This window comes from Falco naumanni, unplaced genomic scaffold, assembly GCF_017639655.2.
Source record: "Falco naumanni isolate bFalNau1 unplaced genomic scaffold, bFalNau1.pat scaffold_303_arrow_pat_ctg1, whole genome shotgun sequence".
NCBI lineage: Eukaryota > Metazoa > Chordata > Aves > Falconiformes > Falconidae > Falco > Falco naumanni.
Window position 1 is genome coordinate 12,188 of NW_024427436.1, and position 24,317 is coordinate 36,504.

Sequence of the window (24,317 nt, forward strand, 5' to 3'; positions counted from 1 at the left end):
CAGATGCACATTATGCTCCAAGCCCCCTCTCCAGGGACACCGTGGGACATGGCATCCCGTGCAAGGCTTGACTCAGCACTTCAGAGCGGGCTGACCCTTCAGCCACGCTCTACCACCCCACCAAAGTGGGACCTTGCACCAGGCTGAATGCAGCGTCAGCCCAAACAGGGGGAAAGCCAAGGCAGAGGGGTGCTAGGCAGAAGCTGGCTGTTTGTGCCGCTGTGGACCCATGGTCCCTTAAGCTTTTGAAAGCTGAATTGCCCTCCCTTGGGGGTAAGAGGTTGCAAAGTCTCCCCTGCAGCACTGCCTCGTGTTACCAGGGCGCTAACTCTGCTACGCCCTTGCTTGTAGCCTAGGGGCACAGTTGAGACCAGTGCAAAATGTTGTTCTGCTTCGCAACTGCAAACCCTTAGCAGACTGTTTAAGACCAGGTTTCTAAATAAACGTGCCTGGATGACAGAGGGGTTGCATCCCATCTATGCTTTAAAGTTTGTTGTGTTTAGACACAGCTTCAGGCTATAGGTTTTCATGCAAATACGACTTCATCCTGCATACAACTCCCCTCTCAATTTCAAGGAAGATACAGACAGTCGTACGATGGTTCCCCTTCTCGTGCTCCCCTGTGACAAGCAGTAAATTACAAGCTCTGGCCTTCCAGGTATCACCACTGGCATCTGAACTGGCACCCACTGAGACTGAAGCAGCTGCTCGTCTTTGGTGCTGTTTCAGGCTCTTTGTAAACTCAGGCTAACAGTAATTACTGTCACACCAATATCAACCCTAACTGCCCAGAACCCCAAACTCAGATGTCAGTTTCCCTGCATAACCTATCCCAAACGCTTCACTGAACTCCTTGCAGCAGCCAACCTGCACAGAAAAGATCCTTGTAGCATGAGGTAACACGGCAAGCCAAGCAGGGAAAGCTCCCGCTGAAACCCTGATATCAGAAAGGCTGGAAAATAAGGGCCATGACAAGACAGGAGAGACCGGAGGATGAAGATCTGTTTGCAGCAGAGGGGGTGCCCCTGCGCCTGCCCCCCTCAGCTGCCGGTTCGCAGGAGTCTTTGAAATGAGTCACTTGGCTTCACGTTCATGTGGCGCCGGGCCATTTGCCTTGGTCTTCTGCCCCTTTCCTCCTCACAAGAGTCATCTTAAAAGTATTCTTGGAATAGCTTCTGTGCACAACAAAACATCTAACAGGGCTGGGCTGACTTTTAAAGGACTTCATTTCAGTAATGCAATAACTCGCTGTCCTGTCGTATTTCAGAGTAATCAATGAGCATTAATTCAGTCTCCACGGAGCATCAGCAATGAATTTCACAAACCTCACAGACTGAACTTGCATTGCCTGAAAACAGTGCACTGCTACAGTGAAAAGAGCAAGAGGACAACACAGAATAAGCTGTGCTATGTTTTTATGTGCTTCTTACTTCCTTCTTCCTTTACAATAAACTATTAATAAGCCTGTAGGACGCACAAATGGAAGTATTTCTGTCTGTTGTTTATCTGCCAGTCAGTGCCACAATGGTTTCCCAATTCAGCAGAGGCCAGTCAGACCATAACGCAAGAACACGCTGGGAACAGGGGCTGGCACGAGAACACCCACGCTGTACAACTGGAGCCACAAAACAGAAACGTGCAAATCAGAAGCAGCAAGAGTAACAAATTGGAAATGTTGCCCAGCAGAAAAATTAGCAGTTAATTTATAACACAAGTGCCAATAAACCAAGAGGCACACCAGCTATTCCTTTTCTGACAGTCCGAGCACGTGGCACATTCCCAAATGACTGCGAGACAGTAGGAAACTGCTCATTTTCCAAGAAAGGGCTACGTGGCATTTCAGCCACTAACAACTCACATGGCCCTATTACTTAGGGCTTAGCCACAATTTTACTCCTTTCAATCAGGAGTGACTTCACTGAAGTCAGACTTACCCCAGGGAAGAACAGATTCAAAGCAAGAGAATTATACAAACCAACTCCCCATCAGGAAGACCCGCATCCCAGTTCACTGGGTTACCCACAGTCCCTGTGGATCGTGCAGCATCAGGGATGTAGGGGTTGTTCAAAGGCAGCACTCCTGAGCCTTCCACAACTAACACAGATACTCTGCAGGCAAGCAACTGCAAGCCCAGCGCAGGTGGCTTTACAGAACCATTTCCCAAAGCCTGCCTCTTGGCCAAGGGCTTTGCAAGGTGCTCTGCGCCTCCTGACCATGCTACTGGATGCATTTCTAGCTCAGCTACAGCACTCTGGCACTTCGCTGATTCACACTCCATCACGTATGAGCCAAAACATTCCGTTTGTACAAAATTCTGGTTCTGCTGTACAATCCCCATGTGCTCCTCACCGAGCGGCCCACATCCCTCCCCCCAATGCCCTGCAAGGAGCACAAAACCCAGTTCGGCAGAAACCGCCGTGGTGTCGCTGAAGCTGTGCAGAGGACCTTGCTGGCACAGCTCCCTAATGCCACACACTCACCAGTTCAAGGGCAAGACAAGGGACAAAGTACTGGACATGAGTGCTCCTGGGGGTTCTCTCACCCTACTTCTATTTGGGGTGATGTTCATCTGTTGCTCTGCTGCTTCTCTCTAGTTGAAGAGCAGCAATTTGCCCTTCATGGGAACCAATTTACTTCCACACCCAAAATGAATGCTAATTCATACTAATAAATCGCATTTTAAAGGAAGCAGCGTCCTCTGCAAAGCCTACCTCGGTGAGGTTAAGCTCTTATGTCCCTTGGGCAGTATGGAGAACTGCCCTAGGCCAACATCATTTTTACCTTCCATACGAATGACGTAAAACCATTTCTCAGTCCCTCCCCAAAGCAACAGATCATTTCACAAGCTCAGGGAGCCAGGGACCGCAGGGCATTTCCTCTCTAGTTTGCTACAGCCACGCTGTTTGAGGATAGGACAGGGCATTAAACTAAATCTAAGCAGCGAACGCAAGATGAGAGAACAGCTGTGCCCAAAGGGATCCTGCGCCTCTGGCCTGGTGCGGAAACGCCAGCTGGCTCAGAGCGACCCCCTCACCTTGCATCACCCACAAAGTCACACAAAGAACCCTGCCAAGAGGCAGCAGAGTGCTGGTGCAAAGAATCAGCCTGTCTGTCTGTGTTCCCCTGTAGGACAAGGCCTCAAGGACAGGAGTCCAAGTACTGATAGCCTGATGAATAGAGACTTGTTAGAACTTGTAGGGCACAAGCCCTGGGAACCAAGGAACAAGCCAACTGCAGACCCCTGAGCCGCTACAGCTGAGGAGGCAGCCAGGCGGACAGAGAAACAAGTAGCCAGATAAGGGAACGGATGGCGCCGATATGTAACTTTGTTAATCAAGAAAGCCGCCTAGAAAGAAACCTCCTAATTTGGAATAGAAATTGTTGCTATGTCAAGGTAAACTAATAAGTTCCTATTGTTCTAACGGTGTGCCTTAAATATCAACCAATCCCTGTTTTTTACGCTTAAGATTTAACCAATCAGTGTGTAATATGTAGAAAGTAGAAACGTATACAAGTGTAAGAAAATCACTAATAAACCGACAACTTGCTTGCATCAAGCTGCGTCCCATCTCTTCATTCGCCGCAAATTGGTGACCCCGACGTGATCTGGTGAAGGATCTGATGTGGAGGGACTCTCGAATCGCCTGACTGAGCGACATGCAGCAAATCCCACAGAACTTTGAATGATCCGCTGAAAGGAAGCGGGAGCCGGCCTGAAATCCCTCCGGAGTTGAGAGGTGAGCTGTGGGAAATCCGTAATGGGGAATCAGGCTTCGTCCCCAGAAAGAGACGTTTATGAGCTTATGAAAGGTCTCCCTAACAAACATGAGAAAAGTATTTCTGGGCATGACCTTAAAGCAATGCTCAAGTGGGTGCAAGTAAATATGCCTGCAGTGACTGCAACTACAATTTTCACGCGGGAACTTTGGGACGACACAGGGGTGAAATTGTGGGATTCTGCGACAAAAGGCAATACTGAGTCCCACCGTCTGCTCTCTTCGTGGAGAGTTATTTTTGAGACTCTGAAAGCACAAAAAGAAAAGGCAGAGGAAGGAGAGGAGGAGGAGTCGCAAGCTCCTATAGCCCTGTCCTTATCAGCCTCTAAATCACAGTGCTCTAAACCCCTGGGTGTCAATGCAGTGGGGTATCTGCCAGAAAAAGATCCCTTTGACCCAGGACTGGTAGAGCCTGAACAAGAACCTGATTTATACCCTCCTGATCTACGTGATGTGTGGGCAAAAATAAAGAAACAAGCCTTAAAGGAGGGGGATCTAGAAATGGCTAAAACTATAGTTGCTCCGGTCTTGTATTCTCAGGGTCGGGCAGGGGGAGCACGATGGGAGGCTCTTTCTTTTTCGGTTGTTAAAGAACTGCGCCGCACTGTTACGGAACATGGTATTTCTTCTCCCTGTTTTATAAGTCTGTTATCTTCTGTGTTTGATGCTTATGTCATGACTCCTCATGATTTGAAATCTTTAGCACGATTGCTGCTAACCCCGACTCAGTACACGTTATGGGAGTCGCACTGGAGAGGGGGACTGCAAGCACTCCTGCTCACGTACGTTAACCATAATGATGCTGCATCAGCTGCGCTGACAATAGAGCATCTCACGGGCACCGGTGCACGTGCTGATCCGGTAGCGCAGGCTCAACACTGCCCCCGTGCGGCTCTCGAGGCAATTAGAGAAGAGGCGAAAAAGGCTTTTTTCCAGGTCCCTGACGTACAAAAGCCACAAAAAGCTTTTACTAACATCACTCAGGAGTCTCGAGAACCTTACATGCAGTTTATTGATAGACTAAAACAGGCTTTGGAACGTCAAGTAGATAATGCGGAAGCTCGGGATATATTGTTAACAAAACTAGCTGTTGAAAATGCTAATGTTGATTGTAAAAGGCTACTGAAGTCTCTTCCCAACCCGAACCCCACTCTGGTGGAAATGGTGGAAGCATGTAACCGAATCGGTACGGTTGACCACAAGTTTGAAGCTATGGCTGCTGCTTTTGTAGCGATGCATGGTGTGGGAAATTGCTATGGTTGTGGTAAGCCTGGTCATCTAAAGAGAAATTGTCTTGTGAGGGCTGCGGGGAATAAACAACAACCTCCTGGTCCCAGAGTTTGTCCGAAATGTCAGAAAGGGCGTGATTATGCTAATCGATGTTGACCTAAGTATGACTTCCAGGGACAACCGATACAGGGAAACCGACCACGGAGCGCGGGGCAGCGACGCGCGCAGACACAAGTGCCACAGCTGACATTTCAACATCCTCGGAGAGAAGCACCGACACCTCAAGTCTCTGTCCAGCAACCTCAGGCAGCGCCGGACTGGACCTGGCAACCTCACACACAGTAACACTGCTCGATTCCTTGGTTCATTTATTATCAACAAATGTCAAAGGACCATTACCCCCCGATACACAAGCTCTGTTAATTGGTAGATCTTCCACAACATTGTCTGGTCTCTTTGTTTTACCAGGTGTTATTGACTCTGACAGTGTGGACGAAATCAAAATCATGGCACGGACTCCATTTCCACCTTGTACGATACCTCAGGGTAGTCGAATAGCGCAATTGATTCTGATTCCAGCAAGGGTAAACTCTCTTATCACTGATCATCCTCCGCAGAGGAGAGGAGGTTTTGGATCCACAGGGTTACCTCACATTTTGTGGGTACAATCCATTTCTCCACAGCGGCCTATGTATCAGTGTACCCTTATTTACAATGACCAACAAATAGCACTAAATGGGATCACTGACACTGGAGCTGATGTCACAGTAATTTCTCAAGCCAAATGGCCTCCGCAATGGCCACTGACTAATGTCTCTCAGACACTGGCTGGGATAGGGGGGACCGGTAACAGTCGTCAGAGTTTGGAACTAATTCGAATTCAAGGACCAGAGGGACATGTGGCTTCTGTTAAACCTTTTGTGCTGCCTGTCCCTATGGTTTTGTGGGGATGTGATATATTGTCACAATGGGGAATGTCCATCCGTACACATTTTTAGATGGGGTCATTGAAGTGCGCAACACCCTAAAAATAACCTGGAAAACTGATGTTCCTATTTGGGTGGATCAATGGCCCCTTCCTTTGGAAAAACTTCGCGCACTTCAAAACTTAGTCTCAGAACAACTGTCCCAAGGACACATTGTACCTTCTACTAGCCCATGGAATTCACCTGTTTTTGTTATTAAAAAACAAACTGGCAAGTGGCGCTTGCTCCATGATCTCAGAAAAATTAATGATGCTATGGAAGATATGGGAGCCCTCCAACCCGGGCTCCCGTCCCCAACTATGATCCCTCGACATTGGCATCTAACTGTCCTAGATCTTAAAGATTGTTTTTTCAGTATCCCGTTACATCCAGATGATGCCCCGAAATTTGCCTTTTCATTTCCAAGCATCACCATGCAAGCTCCATTGCAGAGATATCAGTGGGTTGGACTGCCACAAGGTATGAAAAATAGCCCTACAATGTGTCAATGGTACGTTGCAAAAATACTCAGTCCTGTCCGAAATGCTATGCCTACTGTGTTATTGTATCATTATATGGATGACCTTTTAGTGGCAGCACAACATCACGAAGTCATGGAGAAAGCTGTAGCCCTTGTCACAGATGCCGTGAATTCGGCAGGTCTCTCTATAGCACCAGAAAAGGTCCAGAAGTTTCCCCCTTGGAAATATCTGGGCTGGCGAATAAGAGCACAAACTATTGTTCCTCAACCATTGCAGATCAATACCAATGTAAGAAACCTGCATGATGCACAAAAATTACTGGGAACAATAAATTGGGTTTGACCACTATTGGGAATTTCTAATACAGACTTGGGTCCTCTGTTTGACCTACTAAAAGGGGACACTAATCTTTGTTCTCCACGTAATCTTAACTCTGAAGCAGATACATCTTTACAAAAGGTTGCCTCAGCTATCGCTTCTCGACAGGCCCACCGATGGGCCCCTGAACTACCTTTTTACTTGATTATTTTAAACCCTGCTCGACAGCCTCATGCCCTGATATTTCAATGGGACCTTCAGAACTCAGACCCCCTGTCGATTATTGAATGGATCTTTTTACCTAACCAGTCTACAAAAACTATTTTGACACAACATGAAATGTTTGCCTCTCTGATTGTTCAAGCTAGATCACGCCTGTTAACCTTATCAGGGAAGGATTTTGTCTGTATTTGTCTGCCAATAACAACAGTATACTTACAATGGCTTTATCGGCAATCAGACACCTTTGTTATGGCACTTGCCGACTATACGGGTCAAATAACTTCTCATCCACCTTCACACAAACTGTTTAACATTGACTTTCGTCTGATGTTAAAACCCAAAAGAAGCAAACAACCCTTACAGGCACTTACTGTCTTTACAGATGGATCAGGCAAATCACCTAAATCTGTTCTCCTATGGTGGGATGATCAACAGAGACAATGGGACTCGGACATAGAGACAGTCTCCGGTTCACCTCAGATAGTAGAACTGAATGCAGTTGTTCGTGTTTTCCGAAAATGGAACGTACCACTCAACCTTGTTACTGATTCCACTTATGTTGCAGTTGTTGTTACACGAGCCGAAGCTTCTGTGCTGCGGAATGTTTCACATTCACAACTTTTTACCCTGTTACAGGAACTTATTTTCCTTTTGGACTCTCGATCTGCACCTTATTTTGTTATGCATATTAGGTCTCACACCTCACTACCTGGTTTTCTTGCAGAAGGCAATCGACGAGCTGATCTATTGACGTTACCAGTTCAAGTATTGCCAGACCACATTGCACAAGCTAAACTAAGTCACTCTTTTTTCCATCAAAATGCTGGAGCTCTTAAACGACAGCTTGACCTTCCTTCTCAACAAGCGCCAAATATTATTGCTGTCTGTCCTGATTGTCAAAAACATTCTTTCCCATCAATTGCTGCAGGAGTTAACCCTAGAGGATTACAAAGCCTACAATTATGGCAAACAGACGTCACACATTATTCTGAATTTGGTAACCTTAAATATATCCACTCTTCCATTGATACATTTTCAGGTGCCTTGTTTGCCTCTTGTCACACAGGAGAAAAGGCACGAGATGTTCGTAGACATTTAATGCGTGCTTTTGCTACTTTGGGTATTCCCTCAAAGATAAAGACAGATAATGGTCCAGCTTATGTTTCAACAACTATAAAAACCTTTTTTGCCCTATGGGGTATAACTCATATTACTGGCATTCCTCATTCCCCCACCGGTCAATCTCTCATTGAACGGTCTCATCAGTCGCTAAAACATCTATTACAACAACAAAAAGGGGGAATGGGAATGGCTATTCCAGAGGAACGGTTACAGAAAGCATTGTATGTTTTTAATTTTTTAAATTGTTCTTTAATAGATAACAACCCACTGATAGTTTCACATTTTACTGCAAATACCTCCTTCAAGGCACGGGTTAAAGCCCCAGTATTGGTTCGAGATCCAGAAACAGGTAAAATTATGGGACCATATCCTCTTGTTACATGGGGAAAAGGTTATGCTTGTGTCTCCACAGAAAAAGGACCCAGATGGATCCCAGCAAAGAATGTACGACCTTTCCGTGAACCTTTACCGCAGACAACTGATACCGACACCGACCCTACAGAATGAAATAAAAACTGTGTGATGATTTCTGTTTTGCATTAATGTCAGGTAACCAAATTCAGGATATAGCATCTATATTTTGCTTTTTACAGCGCTTGGAACGGACAATATCGCCCTGGGTTAAACCACTTAACAAAGGTAATACGTTTGGACCAGACCAGATCCCCAATGCACTGACGGCACCGCTAGCAGATATTATCTTCCATTACATCGACTTTCAACGACACTGTCATGAACCAGATTGGACAGCGTCTCGATTTCTACAGTTATGTTGCTATGAACATGGACCATCTTGTCGACTGTGGATCAAGATTCATCGTGAACTCTGTGATCACGATCGCTGGTGAGTTGTAAGACTAAGGCACAGATGGGGTCATTGGATGTGTTCTGGGTGTAATAATCAAATATTAAGGTTTAATCATATACAGTGGGCTGAACGTTTTATGGGAAAACCTCTTTTGGAATTAGAGGGAGTTATAGGGTTAGGTTCTGAGATTTTGCCAAACTTAGTTTTTGCAAATGTTTTATCATTGATTGAAAGCCTAGAAGTACGGGCTATTGCACGGTTGTTGTTTCAATATATTGTATTAGCAAGCAGAATTTATATTATTAACAAGAACATTACTGTAGGATTAGAGTGTGGACAATCAATTGCAGTGCCTCGGTCATGGACAGTATGACCAGAAGAATGGCTGGTTGTAAAACGACGATGGAAAAAGAAAAAGAGAAACAAGCATTTTCAGTAATATGGATAATGATGTTCATACCTGGACCTTGGCCTATTGAAGGTGGCTCTTATCCCCCTTTTCTACCAAAGGTAAATGTTTGGGTCACGTTGGCGAACTTGACTGGACAGGATACTCTGTGTCTTGCTATGGCCACTCCGGATCAGCCTTTTTCCACATGTCTTGTGGGCTTACCATTAGATGAATGGCCTATACCTAGGGGCCTTCAAAGTCTTTTTCCACCCAAAAACGTATCAAAAAATGTGACAGACAATTGGGATGTATGGATACCCCATCTCCCACTGGCTACTCTGGAACCGCAGGAAATTGAACTCCTTGGTTCAGTAAAAATGGATTTTTGCATAAAATTTAACTACACGGGAAAGAATCGATCTAGGGCATGGGACGTTTCCCCTACTCATCCTGGTTTTAGAAATGCAAGTATCTGGTGTAATTACACTCCTAACAACTTGTCTAAATCTAGCAATGCTCCGCTCTCACTACCCGCTGGAGTATTTTTTATTTGTGGTGATAGAGCATGGCCTGTCATTCCTTCTCATATAAAAGGAGGTCCGTGTAGCTTAGGGTGACTTTCCGTCCCGACTCCTAACACATCTATGATTTTACAACATTGCTACTCTCGAAGGACAAAGCGTGGCGTTCATGCATTTGCCTCCGATTGTGATGGTAACATGCAATTTTGGTCCTTTGGCCAACGCTTCATTGCATCTCTTCTGTTGCCTGGAGCTGCTGCAGGAAAGGCTCTGGCAACATTAGATAAGCTTGGCTGTTGGCTTGCCAAACAAACTAATGCCACAAGCAGTGCCCTGTCTGGTCTTTTATTAGATGTTGATAGTGTTCGCCACGCGACATTACAAAATAGAGCTGCAATAGATTTTTTGCTTCTGGCACAAGGTCATGGTTGTGAAGAGTTTGAAGGGATGTGTTGCATGAACCTTTCAGATCATTCGGAATCAATTCATGCTAGCATCCAAAGATTGAGGGATGGAGTTTCTCATCTTCAACAAAGTGATACTTGGGATTGGTTAGATAAACTGTTCAGTGGTTGGGGCATTTCAGAATGGTTAAGAAGTTTAGTGAAGATGATTATATATGCTTTAGTTGCTTTTTTGTTTGTTTTATTACTTATACCTTGTCTTTTACAATGCTTACAAAAATTAATAACTCATTCGATTTCAGGGGTTCTTTTTGTGCAACAGGAAGGGGGAGATGTAGGACAAGGCCTCAAGGACAAGAGTCCAAGTACTGATAGCCTGATGAATAGAGACTTGTTAGAACTTGCTAGGGCACAAGCCCTGGGAACCAAGGAACAAGCTAACTGCAGACCCCTGAGCCGTTACAGCTGAGGAGGCAGCCAGACGGACAGAGAAACAAGTAGCCAGATAAGGGAACGGATGGCGCCGATATGTAACTTTGTTAATCAAGAAAGCCCGCTAGAAAGAAACTCCCTAACTTTGGAATAGAAATTGTTGCTATGTCAAGATAAACTAATAAGTTCCTATTGTTCTAACGGTGTGCCTTAAATATCAACCAATCAGTGTTTTTTACGCTTAAGATTTAACCAATCAGTGTGTAATATGTAGAAGGTAGAAACATATGTAATTGTAAGAAAATCACTAATAAATGGACAACTTGCTTGCATCAAGCTGTGTCCCGTCTCTTCATTCGCTGCAGCACCTTACCATCCAGACTGGGTGGAGGCAGCTCCCCAGTGTGGCTCAATGCCCTTTCGTCCTCCACAGCCGCCATCCGGTTGTATTCCAGGGCCACATTCCCCGTGTTGGACAGCATGGAACTGAAAAGCAAGAAGGAGGAGTGAAAAGACAATGACCAATAAATACAAAGCAAGTAGAAAAGTAACACTGTATGGTGAGCTTCTGGTACCCGTTCCTTGATGCTCAGGAGTATCTTTGTCCCCAGGCAACTCTGCCACGTCTAGAGCACTGCCCTGGGCTACCCGGAGACAAAGTGTTTCAAAGTTTGGAGGTTAAAGAGGAAAGGGCAGGCATGGTGCCCAGGAGACTTAATCCAAGGGTCTTATTCTGGTCTTTACATCTCAGTTTGACATTATTTTGACTGCAAACCTGTCCTCGAGCAGATGAGGACAGGCAACACGCAATGGAAGCAAATCCATGGTTGCTGTCAGCAGAAAGGCATGGCAGAATTGAACCTTTCCTGGCACGCCTTGGCAGGACGGTGGCCACCATCTCCTGCTTGGCTTTACGTGCAGATACGCAGGCCCCAGCACCCTGCCAGGACTTGGACAGGATGAAACAATACATGATTTGTTTAAAGAGAAGAACAGCAGGTGAGACTGAACACAAAGCCCTAGAAGGGACTCGAGTCCACATGTGAGGCATCTCCAGGCGCCCAGGGTGTGTGGAAGCTGAAACCTCAGAACCAGCAGGCAGCAGCACACACACCCCTGCCCCCACCCCCCGCCAGGCCTAATCACCCAGTTAGAAATTAGAAGAGGTTTATTAAGTGGCCAAACAATAAACATGTCAGTGTTTTATTTTTTGCCTTTATTGGCACTTTATTGCCTTTATTTTCACCAGACCACGAGCAGAAGGAGAAGCAGAGGCCACCAGAGAGCACGGCACAGCTCCGGCGAAGCAGGCACCAGGTCAGCCCTGGGCAAAGGCAGCTCCCACGCACGGGTCCCTGCCTGGCCTCTGGCTCTCACGGGAATGTCCTCGTCTGGAAGGGCAAGGTCTCCTTGCACTGAATCGTGTCCGTATCCAGCTTGAGCTCAGCGTAGTCGACAACAGCACTGAGGCAAAGCTCCACCTCACGGCTGCTCTCCTCCAGGACAGTGTGAGCTGGTTCTGGGTCTGTCTCGATCACCTCCAAACAGGAAAGGGAAGAATCACTGAGCAGAGCCTAGAAAGCCCGGCTGAGCAAGAGGAGGCTTTTGGCCTCCAAGATCAGCCTCGTACAGGGGCTAGAAAGGACCATTCCCATTTATTTCCCCGGGAAGGTGACAAAATTTAACCCTTCCATTACAGTGTTTGTTTCTACCGACTGAACACCATAATCACCACCATGACTGAGAATACACCCATGGGGACAATGACTGGGTCATAGGTACCTGTCCCTGTGTTTCAACCCTGTAGAGTGTCAGACCTTTTTCATGGCCCGCTACAGATCCAGCAGGCCTCTAAATTAGGATTAAGTTCCCCTGTGGGAGTTCTGTGGATGGAGAACCCCAAGACTGAACAAAACCAGAAAGCACCTTTTCCCTCTTGTCTTAGCGGGAGGTGCTTTCCAGACACCATGTGTGGGGCAACAGCCACGCTGGTGAGGGCTGGGGACGGGCGTTTTGGAATGGGGACGAACTCACTAGGAAAGCCTCCGACTGCTGCTGCTGATGGGGAAGAAGTGTGGTTTACAGCTCTTAAAAAGGCTCAGAAACTAGGGAGGAACACGTGCCAGGTACGTGTGTGTGGCACTTTCTGGAGCGATGCTTCTCCAGACTGCTGCACGACTGCCACGCAGCACCTGGGCTGCTCCACAATGAGATATCCCACACAACATGGGCACCACCACCAAAACCTCTGCTATCGGTGTAGGCAGAGCTGACAGCTCACCCACCATGTGCCGGTGGGCTGGCCAGCGCACACACAAGAGCACTAGTGTGGCTCTCCACTCCAAAACAAGAGTCAGAGTGCAGCGCCTTAAACTCCTTGTTGGTGAAAAGGCACTGAATTCGACAAAGAAATTTTAACACCACAAAACGTGATAAAATCGTAAAATGTGCCCTCCCGTTCAACACAGGTTGCAACACTTCAGCTTTTGGCAGAGACCGGTAGTTTGCATGTGGCTAAACGTGTCTTGTCAAAAGACCTCCCCATTTTGTGTTGGTGTCACAGGTCACTGCATCTGCCTCTCCCCCAAAACGCACTGCGGGTGAACCTCACGGGTGGATTAAACGTCAGGAGGACGCAGGAGCTGCTCAGCCAGCAGAGATGGTGGCCTGCCAGGGTTTTTTTGTAGCAGCTCCGTTAGCTTTTCCTGTTTGCGTTTCTTACCTTCTTCTTCACAGGCCACGTGGCTCCTGGGCCCCTCATGGTGGTATCCACCCACTTGATGGTGCGCAGGCAGTCATCCCAGTCTTTAATCTGCTCCGGCGGCAGCGGGAAGGTGATCCTAGCCACCTTGCACTTCACAGGGTGCATTTTGAAGGTGACCGCGACATCCGATTTCAAGGTCACTGTGATGGCCTTAGCACAGCCAGCATGGAGGTGTCCCACCTAGGGAGAACCAGAGAGCCAAGACCTAACTGGAATCACTAGCAAGGGCAGGACTGACAGCAAAGAGATCGATCGATGTGGTGAGCAGCTGTGCCAGGAATCTGCCTCTTACCGTGTATTCATCTGGGGTTTGACAGAGGAAAATACAAAAGATGCCACCTCCCGTAACACTGAGCCTTTTCTGTGGGGTTGACAGCCCCGTGCCAGCTAAGCCAGGGATTGCAGCTCCTTTGTGGCACTGAAACAGGCTCTCACCGGTACGTGGTGACTCCCTGCCAGCTCCTGGGAACCCGCCGGGCAGGGCTGGAGCAATGGGAAAAGGCAGAGCCACCCAAACTCACCTTGGGGGAGAAGTGAAATGGGGTGTCTGCCAGCCACTCAAACCGCATCGCCTCCGTCCTGCTGCGGTTGGTGATGGTGAAGGTCACGCTGTAGGGTTTCCCGATGTGACAGTCCCCGAACGGGATGTGATTCACTCTGGCAGCTGCTAGGAAGGAGAGCAGGAGGTCTCAGTGTGCCTGAGGTCCATCCACCCCCCTCACATCCACAGAGACAGGCGTGGCCAACTCTTCCTTGCTCCAAGCCTTCCTCCCTGGGGAGACGCAGTTCCCCATCCTACCGCTCCCATGGAAGCGCCCTGCCACATCCCTAAACCCGTGGCTGTGGCTGTGCAGAGCCACGCAGCACAGCATGCACTGCCCCTCTGCACAGAGCCAGCACGCTCCCAGACCGCCAGGCCAGGGGGTGACAGCACAGGCTGCGTATATCGAGGGCACAAATCATTAGACACGGGCTTCATCTCCATAGCATACCATGGGCTGGCAGCCCTCCTTTTGGAGATACTCAGCTGAACGCGGGTATCTCTGACCCTTCCCTGCTAGCCTGCAAGCTTCTCCCTTGACAGACGATCTTCTCTTCTGCTCTCAAGCTGCCTCTTAAGCCTCTGCAGGCTACAAAAGGCAGCAGGATCTGGCTGCTAAAGCTGGACCGCAGGTGCGCGGCACAGGGTGAGCAGAAACGTCTGTTTTCCTGTTCCTTGATCCACCTGGGCAGCCTTTCCTCTCTTACCCTCAATTACGTCTTCCTCTAGATTGCCCTCAGCATTCTCCTCCTCCTCACTGTCTGCCACCAGTCCGTGGATGTTATCTAGCGTGAAGTCATCCTCGTAGCCTTCGCCCACCAGCTGAATGTCGGTCTCCTCATACGGGTTGTTCACCACCGACAAGTGGATCCTGCCTTCCACACGTTGGGCCAGGGTGGGTTTGAAAAGCACGTCAAACTCTGCTAATTCCCCACGGAGCAGGACCAGGAGAGCGGTGTGAGGCTTCCTCTCTGCACAGCAATGAAATCAGCGACAAGTGATACAGCTGTACCGCTGAAATATTTCTGTGGGGCGTAAGGGGTTGAAACCCAGCTACCTCTAAGCACAGGTTCTCCCACCAATGGTGCCAGACCCTCCTCCTATGTTCACAAGGCTACGACAGCACCACGCGTATCACTGCTGAAGTGCCTTAAACACAGGTTAACACCCAGCGCTCACTCAAACTGCAGTCAGTCAGCTCCTGCCACACGTAAAGCTGAGCCAAAGAATGGGTTTGGCTTCTGTTGGCTGGCTGTGGGCTCAGGGGCTGCCTCCATTCAGGCTGCTACTCCCACACGCAGCAAAGACCTCAGATGGTCCGCTGAAGTGGTGACAGCCCCCCGCAACTCAACCCACCATGTCCAGAGGAACAGAAAAAACTTCCAACCACTTTCTAGGAGGAAGCCGTGCGCAGAGTCCACATGAAAAGCTGGGGGTACAGAGAGCCCCAGCGAAGAAACAACATCTAACATTTGGCGGCTGCTTGGCCAAGCCAAGAGCAGGGCACACATTTCTCCCCTGTGTGGATGACCGCGCTTCACGCTTACTGGGTTTACCTCCTGCAGGAGAGTCCTCCTTCACGCCCCCAGCTTGGTAGACGCATTGTGTGGTGGGCCTGGCTTTCAAGAAGAAAACTCCCGCTTCATCCAACAGGTCTATCGTCAACTGAGAAAAAGGAACACAGAGCACAACCACACTGCTGTGGGTACAGGGTGACACGTGGGTTGGCACCGTACTGGTGCTGGTCCAGCACGGGGCATCCAGCATGCTTCCCCGCTTCAAACACAGCTCTTAGCTAAACTTACAAAGTTCAAGTAAAACTAGACAGAAAAAAGAAGCGTTCAGAGGCGCTGGGATACAAAAGTAATGAACAGAATTTTTCATTAAAGTGTAGTAAAATGGGATCAAATACAATCTAATGCAACTAGGACATCACACGTGCCCACCCGAGAATCAAAGCGTGAGAAGAGAGATGGGGGGAAAACACCCCACCAACTTTCTTGCGTTGTATTTAACTGAAAAGGATAGGCTAGTCAGAAAAATCGCATTTCCAAGAGGAACTCTCTTCCTGGAAATTACAAGTCAGTCATTTGCTTAAAAAGAATTTCTGAGAGCTGTTTCCAGGTCTGCCATGCTTCCTGGGACCTTTTCTCCACGAGACAAGCACTTGTTCCCAGACCAGAGCGTTCCCTGAGCAGGTCCTCACCTGGACAGGTAGGGTGCCACCATTATGAAGGACCAGAGGGAGCTTTTGTGAATCACCCAGCAACAGCTTCTTAAAGACCAGCAGAGGGTTCCCTCTCTTACTGTGAAGTACCGGGCGCAGGACTGTCACCCGAGGCAGAGTCCCATCTCCACTGACACGGAAGGTCAGGCTTTGCGCTTTAATTGCTGCAGGGCTGCAGGAAAGGCAGAGGAGAGATCGTGACGGCCGGCACTAACCAATTTCCCACCTGGCAAGCAACAAAGAGGGGCCACCCACTGCATTTTCCCTGGCTGGTGCTCCTGTACCCCACGACACAGGTCTCCTCCACCCCCCTCCTCCCAATCCAATCAGGGCCATTCACAAGAGCTCTGAAGAGCCAGAGCCTTCCAGAGTAGCAGTTAAAGAACATGTCACTGAATCGAATCATGCAGCACAGCAGGTAAATAATGAGGCGACAGGCGAGACATGGCAAATTCACTGGCTGCGATGATATGAGACACATGCAAAAAGCACAAGCGCAGCATGGAAATAGTATAAAAGCAAGAAGGGAAAAATAAATAGGCACCGTCAGTAATGATTATTTCCAAGGACGCTAAAAAAGGAATTGCGTACTAGAGCAGAAAGCTGACTTGTCCTGACTCAGCCACTAAACGGCTGGGGAAGAGCCGGTCAGAGCCCTGGTACACACGTCCCAGGACAGGGGAACTGGGCTCCTCTTTTAGAAGGGCTCCAGTCGCTCCTTTGACAGAGAATAGCTTAACATACCCCAGGTAATCACATACAATCATCTCATTTTAACAGAAACAAGGAGGAAATAATGCACGCTGGCTGGCTGGCACAGAAACGGCTTCATCTAAACCTTTGTCCTTGGAAAGCCCCAGCTCAACTGTTGCACATCTCCATTTCTTGCTGATTCACTAACTCCCAGCTGGCTACCAAATGCTGCACTGTCTTCACAGTCACTCGCAGAGGCTAAGCTATAACCCCTTCTCTTTCTACTCTGTCTAGTAGTTACCGCCTCCTCTATTCTCTAATGCTAAGCACTCTGCCTAAGGCTACTGAGAGCATCAGGGTTAACAAGAGGTCGGGGTCCTCCCAGAGGAGGGGCAGCCATCAGGCAGGTCCCCCCGCCCACATTTCACAGGGGGACTTACCTCGCCAGGACATCCGAGGGAAGCCTCAAAAGTGCACTGGTAGCTCTGCATCATCGGTGGAGTGAAGGTCACCGTAGCAAAGGCGTGGGAGCAGCTGGGCACGCACATCCGAACGGGATCCACCTTGAAAATGTCACTGATGGGGCTGTGAAACTTGGGGGAACCCACAGAGCCGTGTTAGGAGGAAACATCCTTCAGTGTTTCGTACGCAGTCTTATTCTCATATGCGTCACCGGGAACAGCCCCAGACAGCGTGTCTCCCTTCCTGCTTGCCCTGGGCAGGCTCCTTCCATCGCAGGGGTGACTCCAAAGCGGTGCTGACCTTGCACAGGGAGCCCAGGAGCGCAAAAGCTGGCTTTGAGCACTGGGCAGCCACCCCAGCACACAAGGGAGGGGGGCACTGCACGGAAACCCCGCAACTAACCTCAGACTGGCCTTTAAAGAGAAGGAAAAGGCCAGGGAGCCTGAGGGAATGGTCTGCTTTGAGCCCAGGCACGTCAGGCCAGTAAAGGCCCCCTCTGAGCGGGCTTCCAAGAGATGTGCAGAAGGGTTTGGGTCTCCCACCAAAGACCCAGCCAGAGCGGTGAGCCAAAGCCTTGCTCGAGACGTGCCAAATTCAGAACTGCCACCCTGGCACTGCTGCTCCCCCCTGTAGCCTGACCTGCACGGAGCTGGACTAGTGCGGGCAAGAGGAAGCAACGAGTCTGGAGAACAAGGCAGCGCAGCCTGTAAAGAGCAACGGTCACCTTGGCCTCTTGTTCTTACCTCACCGGCGATGGGTTTGATGGAAAGGACCACATTGCAGGGGACTTTGTTGACATTGTGGATCTTGAAGCGAGCTGTGGCCCGGTGCCCAACCCGAACGTCGGTGAAGATAAACTTGTTCTCATCTCTGACATACACACCCTTGCCTCGCATCGTCTGCGGGGTCTGGCAGAGGTTGACGTTGCTGCAGATTCGATGCTCCTCAAAGATGGACTCGATGTCATCAACCACAAATGCTGCGGAGCAGAGCAGAGGGAGGGCTGAATGCTGAATTCCTGATGAATTTTTCGGGACCCTGCTGGCCTCTCGGAAGGCTTGATAAACCCTTTCTGCCCAGGTCACTGCAAAACCCAGCCTTGGGCGGGGAGTCGGCTGCGAGGATGGAGCTCAGTCCCAGTCAAGGAGTATTGCTTTCCTTTTATCCTTCCATGCATCCCTCCCAGCCTCTCCCCGCTGGCTGACTTGAAAAGAACTGGAACCTCTGAGGATTTTAGGGTTTAGCTTCAAGGTCAGGGCGCCTCTCTAACCAAGCAATAAGTTCAGGTGCTGACCAGCAGCAGGTCTGGCTGTGGGAACCTGTGGACGGGGCGTACCTGGGAGGCAGGACTCAGCCAGCAGGGTATAGGGGATGCCGAGGGGATTGTCCTGGGGGTCTCTGTCGCTGATATCGATGCGCAGGTGCTCCTCGCACGTCCCCAGTGATCCCGCAGAGCAATCCACCGTGATCATCTGCTGGCCCCCAGGAGGGATGGAACCAAAGCCAGGGTACACCGTGAACATGCCTAGAGTGACGCGAGCCTGCAGAAAGAGTCCCAGGAGAGGCTGACGTCCAGCAGCCCAGCCTTGAGCATCCCCAGCAAGGAGTACGCCACTCCTCAACCTCCAGCCAGGCCGAGCCCCCAGTCCCAGGGCAGGGAGGGATGACTCCACGGCCCAGAGGCAGCCCCAGGACGAGAGGGACAAGCCAGGAGGAGCTGCAGGCCTATCCTGGCTGGCACAGAGGACGGAGTTTGGGTGTAAAAGGTGAAGGTGCTAGCTGGGATCCTCCAGCCTCAGGGGTAAAACAGGAGAGCAGAAATAACTGTGAGAAGTGACGGGAGGGAAGGGAGGGGACTGGGAAGACGAAAACACAAGGTCATCTGGTATCTATGGAGTGGGACTTCAAACAGGAACGTGCCCACATCTGTGGTATTCACAGTCCTATTTTGGCTAGCAGCCACCAAAACACGGGACCTGCTCCTCTCTCTTGACCCCACAACTCCAAGTCTGAGCCAGAGCACGGGACTGTCAGTGCAACTGAGCAGCTCCTGCCTCTGCTTGTGGCTGGGAGATGACAGACCTCCATCGTGCAGACCATGTCCCACCCCACGGTGTGACACGGAGCCCCCATCAGCGTCCTCCCCCAGCACCCGCAGCAGTGTGTCTTGGGGAGCGGGAGCCACCCACCTGCATGGAGGGGCTGGCAACCTTCTGCAGCGAGCGCTTGCTTTTCTTGGCTGAGGAAGTCCTTTGGTGTAAGTTCTCACTCTTGCCAGAGTGGGCAGATTTCATTTGACATCCACTAAGAGCAGAAAGCAGAAACACCCATCATGCTGAGCCCCCACCCTGCCTTCCTCTGAAGCCAAAGCTGACCTTCCCCTCCCCACAGAGGAAAGCCTCCCTGCCCCTCGCAGCCCCCGGCGGCACCTCCTGCAGCTTACAGACAGCTCAGCTGTATCACCAGCTTTGCCCGACACACGGGGACACTGAGGCACTTTTCCACTCCCTGTTCACAAGCAGCTGACGTGAACTGGACAATAACCCAGGTGTCTGGGCTGCCTGTCACACACCAGCCACGCTGTCGTGCCTCCTCAGGCAGGACAGGTGATGCAGGTCTTCTCTCACCTTTTCTCTTGCAATCGGGATGCGTCCTGGTCTGCTCGGTAGATGAGGAATTTAAAGTCAAGGCTGCCTTTGTTCTCCAGCATGAAGGTGCAGGTTTTCCTGCTGCCCTTCACCATGGCACCGAAGTTGATGAGCGAGGCGGGGTGAATGCTGTACTTGCTGAACACAGCTTTCGCCGACACCCTCACTGGGATGACGGCGACGGTCTCGCCTCCTCCGCAGATGCTGGGCTCCATCACCTGCAGCCAGAGGAGGGCTTGGTAAAACCAGCAAAGAGGCCGGCCTCTGACTCTGTTCCCTGATCCCATCCCTCGTCCCCATCAGCTCATCCTCCCTGTTTCAACGTCTCCTCCGGAGCCAGACTTTCAGCTCCGCTTAGGAAGCATCACAAATGTTTTCTGAGACATTGCTGTCACCTACGAGAATTACCCAGCTAAAGCCCTCCTTCCAGAAGGCACCTGTCCTGCTCACGCTCCCAAGACGTGCTGTGCCACCACTGCCTGGCTGGGGCAGCTCACCTGGTAGTGCAGGATGGGTTTGTCCTCGATATTCACTTCCGTCTGGGGGGTGGAAGAACACCTGGACCTGCACAGGGCGCCCGGAGGCAGCCAGCAGGCCCTTCTGCGGCTGGATAGTGAAGTGGCTTGCCAGGTCTGGTATGGTGGTGCCTGCAGCTTTCAGCTGGAAACTGGGGAGAAAGGGAAGGAACAAAGACCTCTGCAGTTAAAAGTACAAGTGCCACCAGCACAGCCAGGACTTGACATACGACCATAAAAAAATTAAAAGGGAAAGAGTCCAGCTCTGCTTGGGGAATCTCAGATCTTGAGAGAGTGCAGACCATCATGAGTGTTGCAAACTAACCTCGACACCCAATTTTCTCATCCCCTCCTTTAAAGAGTCATAAAGAGAAAGGAGCTGCCCCTCAGAGGAAGGCAATGGATCTCAGCAGTGAGTGGCTTCAATTTCAGGGCCTCTCCTTCTGGTTCCTGCTCAGCTATGAAGGACCTCTGGTGTGGGGCTGCATTCTCCCTTAAAGTCTTTGAGATTAGGGAGCCCGGGCTTTTTATTTAACCAGACCACGAGGCAGCCAGCACGGGAAGCGGTTCTAGCCATGGGCAGGAGGAGAAGGCAGGCCTGGGCAGATGGTGGCACCACGCGTTCACAGAGCAGGCAGCTGGACCCACCTGTACGCAATCTCGTACTTCCCCTTGTTCCTCAGAGTCAGCACTTGCTTCGCATCATCCAGGACTTTCAGGACTCCAAAATCCACGGTGCCACCTGCACCTGCAGAAAACCCGCAGAGCCAGGCAAGAAACGGGGAGTATTAGTGAGCTGCTACAGACCACACCAAGTGACAAGACAGATATTTCAACACTTCCAGGCCAATTTCCATTGGCCTCTCAATACTGAAATGGGGCTTATAAGAAAGGTGGGGACAGGTGTTTCCTGGGGGGCTGTAGTGACAGGACAGGGGGCAATGGCTTTGAACTGGAGGAGGGGAGATTTACATGAGCTGTTGGGGAAGAAATTCTTCACTGTGAGGGTGGCGAGGCACTGGCAGAGGCTGCCCGGAGCAGCTGTGGCTGCCCCACTCAAGGCCAGGTTGGACGGGGCTTGGGGCAACCTGGACTAGTGGAAGGTGTTCCTGCCCATGGCAGGGGGGGTTGGGACAAGACAATCTTTGAGGTGCTTTCCAACCCAAACTGTTCTATGACACTGGGAGTTCTCAGGCAGCCCAAAACCCTTCTCAGGAAGTTTCCGTTCTTGGAAATTTTCTTTAGCTACTTTGCTGCCCTTGCTCTTCTTACTCGGAGAATATCTGCAGGGTTTAGCAGGTGAGGAGCTGGGTTTCTGCCTTCTTGCTTCCAAGCACTGATCCAACAACTTTATGTGCCCTGCTGAGCCCTCAGGAGCTGCCAATTGCTCGCTCACATCGCTGTGGTTTCTAAGCCCCCAGACCAACCTGCACACTGCAAAGCTCAGGGGCGAGAGACTCGAGGCTGGCTGTGCCCTGACAGCCCTTCACTCCACTCAACCTGCAGGATACGCGCTTTATGTGACCGGGCCACGCTTGCATGCTACCCCATCCCAAGCGCTTTGGTTGCTCACCTGCCAAGGCAAGGCAACGCACCCAGACTGCTTTGTTTTGGGGCATCCACTGACCTTTAGGAATGTCGATGACTGGAGCAACATCATAGCCCTCTGCAGAAATGAGGATATTTTCAGGTCTGGACAATCCCCAGGATGTTTTCTGCATCTGAAACCTGAGGCAGCGAGAAATGAACACTGCTTAGACCGTTCTCTTAAATTCTTTTGGTAGACAACATACGAGTCCTTGTCTCTGCTGGCTGCTTCCACCATGGCCTCCCCTGCTTGACAAGCACTTGTGGATTCCCAAACTCTCCCAACCTGCTCATCTCACGGGCTGACCCAGCGAGATGCTGCTGCAGTAAGAAGCCCTACCAGCCCAGCTCTCCACTCCTTCAGCAGGGAGTGCTGCCGCGGAAGCACCCGGGGAGACACAGCGATGGAAAAACAACCTCAAGAATTGTGAGGTGTCCCAGAGCAGGTGGCATTGATCCTCAACCCTCTCCTCTTCAATCACCCAGCATCCTCACTGAAGTGCAGCCCCCAAACCACGGGGAACAAAAGCCCAGGGTGACAGCTTGTTGCTCTCCGTTAAGAGCCCCGGACAGGCTCCAGCATGGGCGCAGGGAGCACGCCGAGGTCTGGACAGCCAAACAACAGCATTCAACCACGCACAGCGGCAAGGGTGGCTGTAACGCGGGCTCAGGACACAGCGCCTGGTTGTCTGGGCTGACGCAGATGCTCAGGGATGCACCATGTGCTCTGGTGAACCCAGGCTGAGGCAGCAGAAGTTGGGGTCACAGCAGCCTTGTGTCCCTCAGGTGCAGCTCTCCCTGGCCCGGCAGCACACATGCCCCCTGAAGCTCAGCTATAAGAGCAAGTTCCTTGCCGCTAAGGGCCTGCCCCCCCGGCGATGCGGGTAGAAAGGAACCTCGGGAAGGCTCATCCTTTGTCCCCCTCTTTGCAGGGAACCCTTCAAGCACAGCCTCCACCCCGAAAGATCACGTTGCCCTGCCAGGGAGGGCACAGTCCCCCTCACCTCCAGTCGGATCTTCTTCTCAATGTTGAGAGCCTTTGTGGGCTTGAAATACAGATGCACGTCAAACTCCGTGCGCGGACCAACGATGCCCTCACGTTGTGACACGGAGAAGTCCTCGCCCAGGTTTTCCAGCCCACGGAGCCGCCAGGCCACAGGCAGCAGGGTGCTGTTTCGCAGGACCAGGGTCTTGCTGTCCTCCCTGCAGAGGCAGAAAGACACCCTGCACCAGCTGCTCGATGGTCAGGATAGGCCTTGCAACTGAATGCATCTTGGAGCAGCCCTATGCATTAGTTTATATATATATCTTTATCTATACACATCCAGTATTTATAGTATCCATAACACTAGTTAAATGTTTTCTCTGTGTCACAAGTCTCAGAGGTGAGGTCCTGGGGAAGGGCTGGGTGCTAACGGTGTATCCAACAGAAGGGACATAAGGAGGAGCAACTGCACTGCTCTCCGAACCAGCAGACGAGATACAAATGAATCAAGATGCCCATTGCACCACGTTGCTGGGGGGCTACAGGAGCTTGCGGCTGTCCTGAGAGAACCAAGCCAGCAAGGAACGGTGAGCAAGAGACCGGGAACTGCTGGCAGAAAGAGGGACGCCAGCCCAACATCCAGCCTGAAGGGCCATGCAGCCAGCCAGAGAGGCTGAAGGGGAGCTCACCGACAGCACCCGTCCCCAGCAGAGGGGCCGTGGGATGACTGACCTGTGCAGAAGCAGCCTGTTGAAATGCACGTGCTTGGGGCTGACCCTCAGCTCCACCTTCACCCCCTGGCAGCACAGGGGGAAGACCACCGGCTCTGGGTTCTCCTTAATGCGGCAGACGAGCTTGTCTTCCACCAGACCAGCTGAAGTGGGGTACGCCCAAATGCTCAGCTTCTAGCCCCGTCCCCGAAACAAGAAATACAGAAGAGCACTCAGTGAGCAGGAGGAATGGCTCCTGGGCACTTACACCAGTGCCTGCCCTACCTGCTGTCCCCTACCTGCTTCTCGTTCGGTTTCAGCCTCATGCTGGGAGGTTCTACAAGGAACGTGTCCGCCTTGAGATCGCGCTCAAAGGAGAAATGCGCCTCTACTTCCAAGGGGGTGACGTTGAGGATGGTTATCGTCTCACAGTTGCTGGGACAGTCCAGTGCCTTGTACCTGTCCGCAAAAGGGGAGAAGGCTGCAGAGGAGACCGTCGCCTTCATCCCACACC

At 50.6% G+C, this 24,317-nt stretch overlaps 1 protein-coding gene and 1 long non-coding RNA gene across 2 annotated transcripts; both read right to left on the minus strand.

Annotated features, from left to right (window-relative positions):
• Positions 1–11,936: 11,936 nt before the first annotated feature.
• On the minus strand, positions 11,937–17,390 carry LOC121082118 (hydrocephalus-inducing protein homolog). The gene is made up of 7 exons (XM_040581453.1): positions 17,337–17,390; positions 16,183–16,413; positions 15,533–15,641; positions 14,684–14,947; positions 13,957–14,102; positions 13,394–13,615; positions 11,937–12,209 (listed from the first exon to the last, which is right to left on the minus strand). The coding sequence occupies exons 1-7, from the start codon at positions 17,388–17,390 to the stop codon at positions 12,045–12,047; spliced, it is 1,191 nt and encodes a 396-aa protein (XP_040437387.1). The 3' UTR covers positions 11,937–12,044.
• Positions 17,391–20,556: 3,166 nt separating this feature from the next.
• On the minus strand, positions 20,557–22,211 carry LOC121082119. The gene is made up of 3 exons (XR_005825910.1): positions 22,149–22,211; positions 21,170–21,269; positions 20,557–20,673 (listed from the first exon to the last, which is right to left on the minus strand). It is a non-coding gene; the product is annotated as an uncharacterized LOC121082119 (long non-coding RNA).
• Positions 22,212–24,317: the final 2,106 nt, after the last annotated feature.

Excerpts from the sequence above, each read along its gene's own strand:
- LOC121082118 (XM_040581453.1), bottom strand. The coding sequence starts at position 17,390 with ATGATGCAGAGCTACCAGTGCACTTTTGAGGCTTCCCTCGGATGTCCT. Across the intron at positions 14,103-14,683 it reads AGAGGAAGACGTAATTGAGG|CAGCTGCCAGAGTGAATCAC; the intron begins GTAAGAGAGGAA and ends TCTCCTTCCTAG. Across the intron at positions 12,210-13,393 it reads CGTGGCCTGTGAAGAAGAAG|GTGATCGAGACAGACCCAGA; the intron begins GTAAGAAACGCA and ends TCCTGTTTGGAG.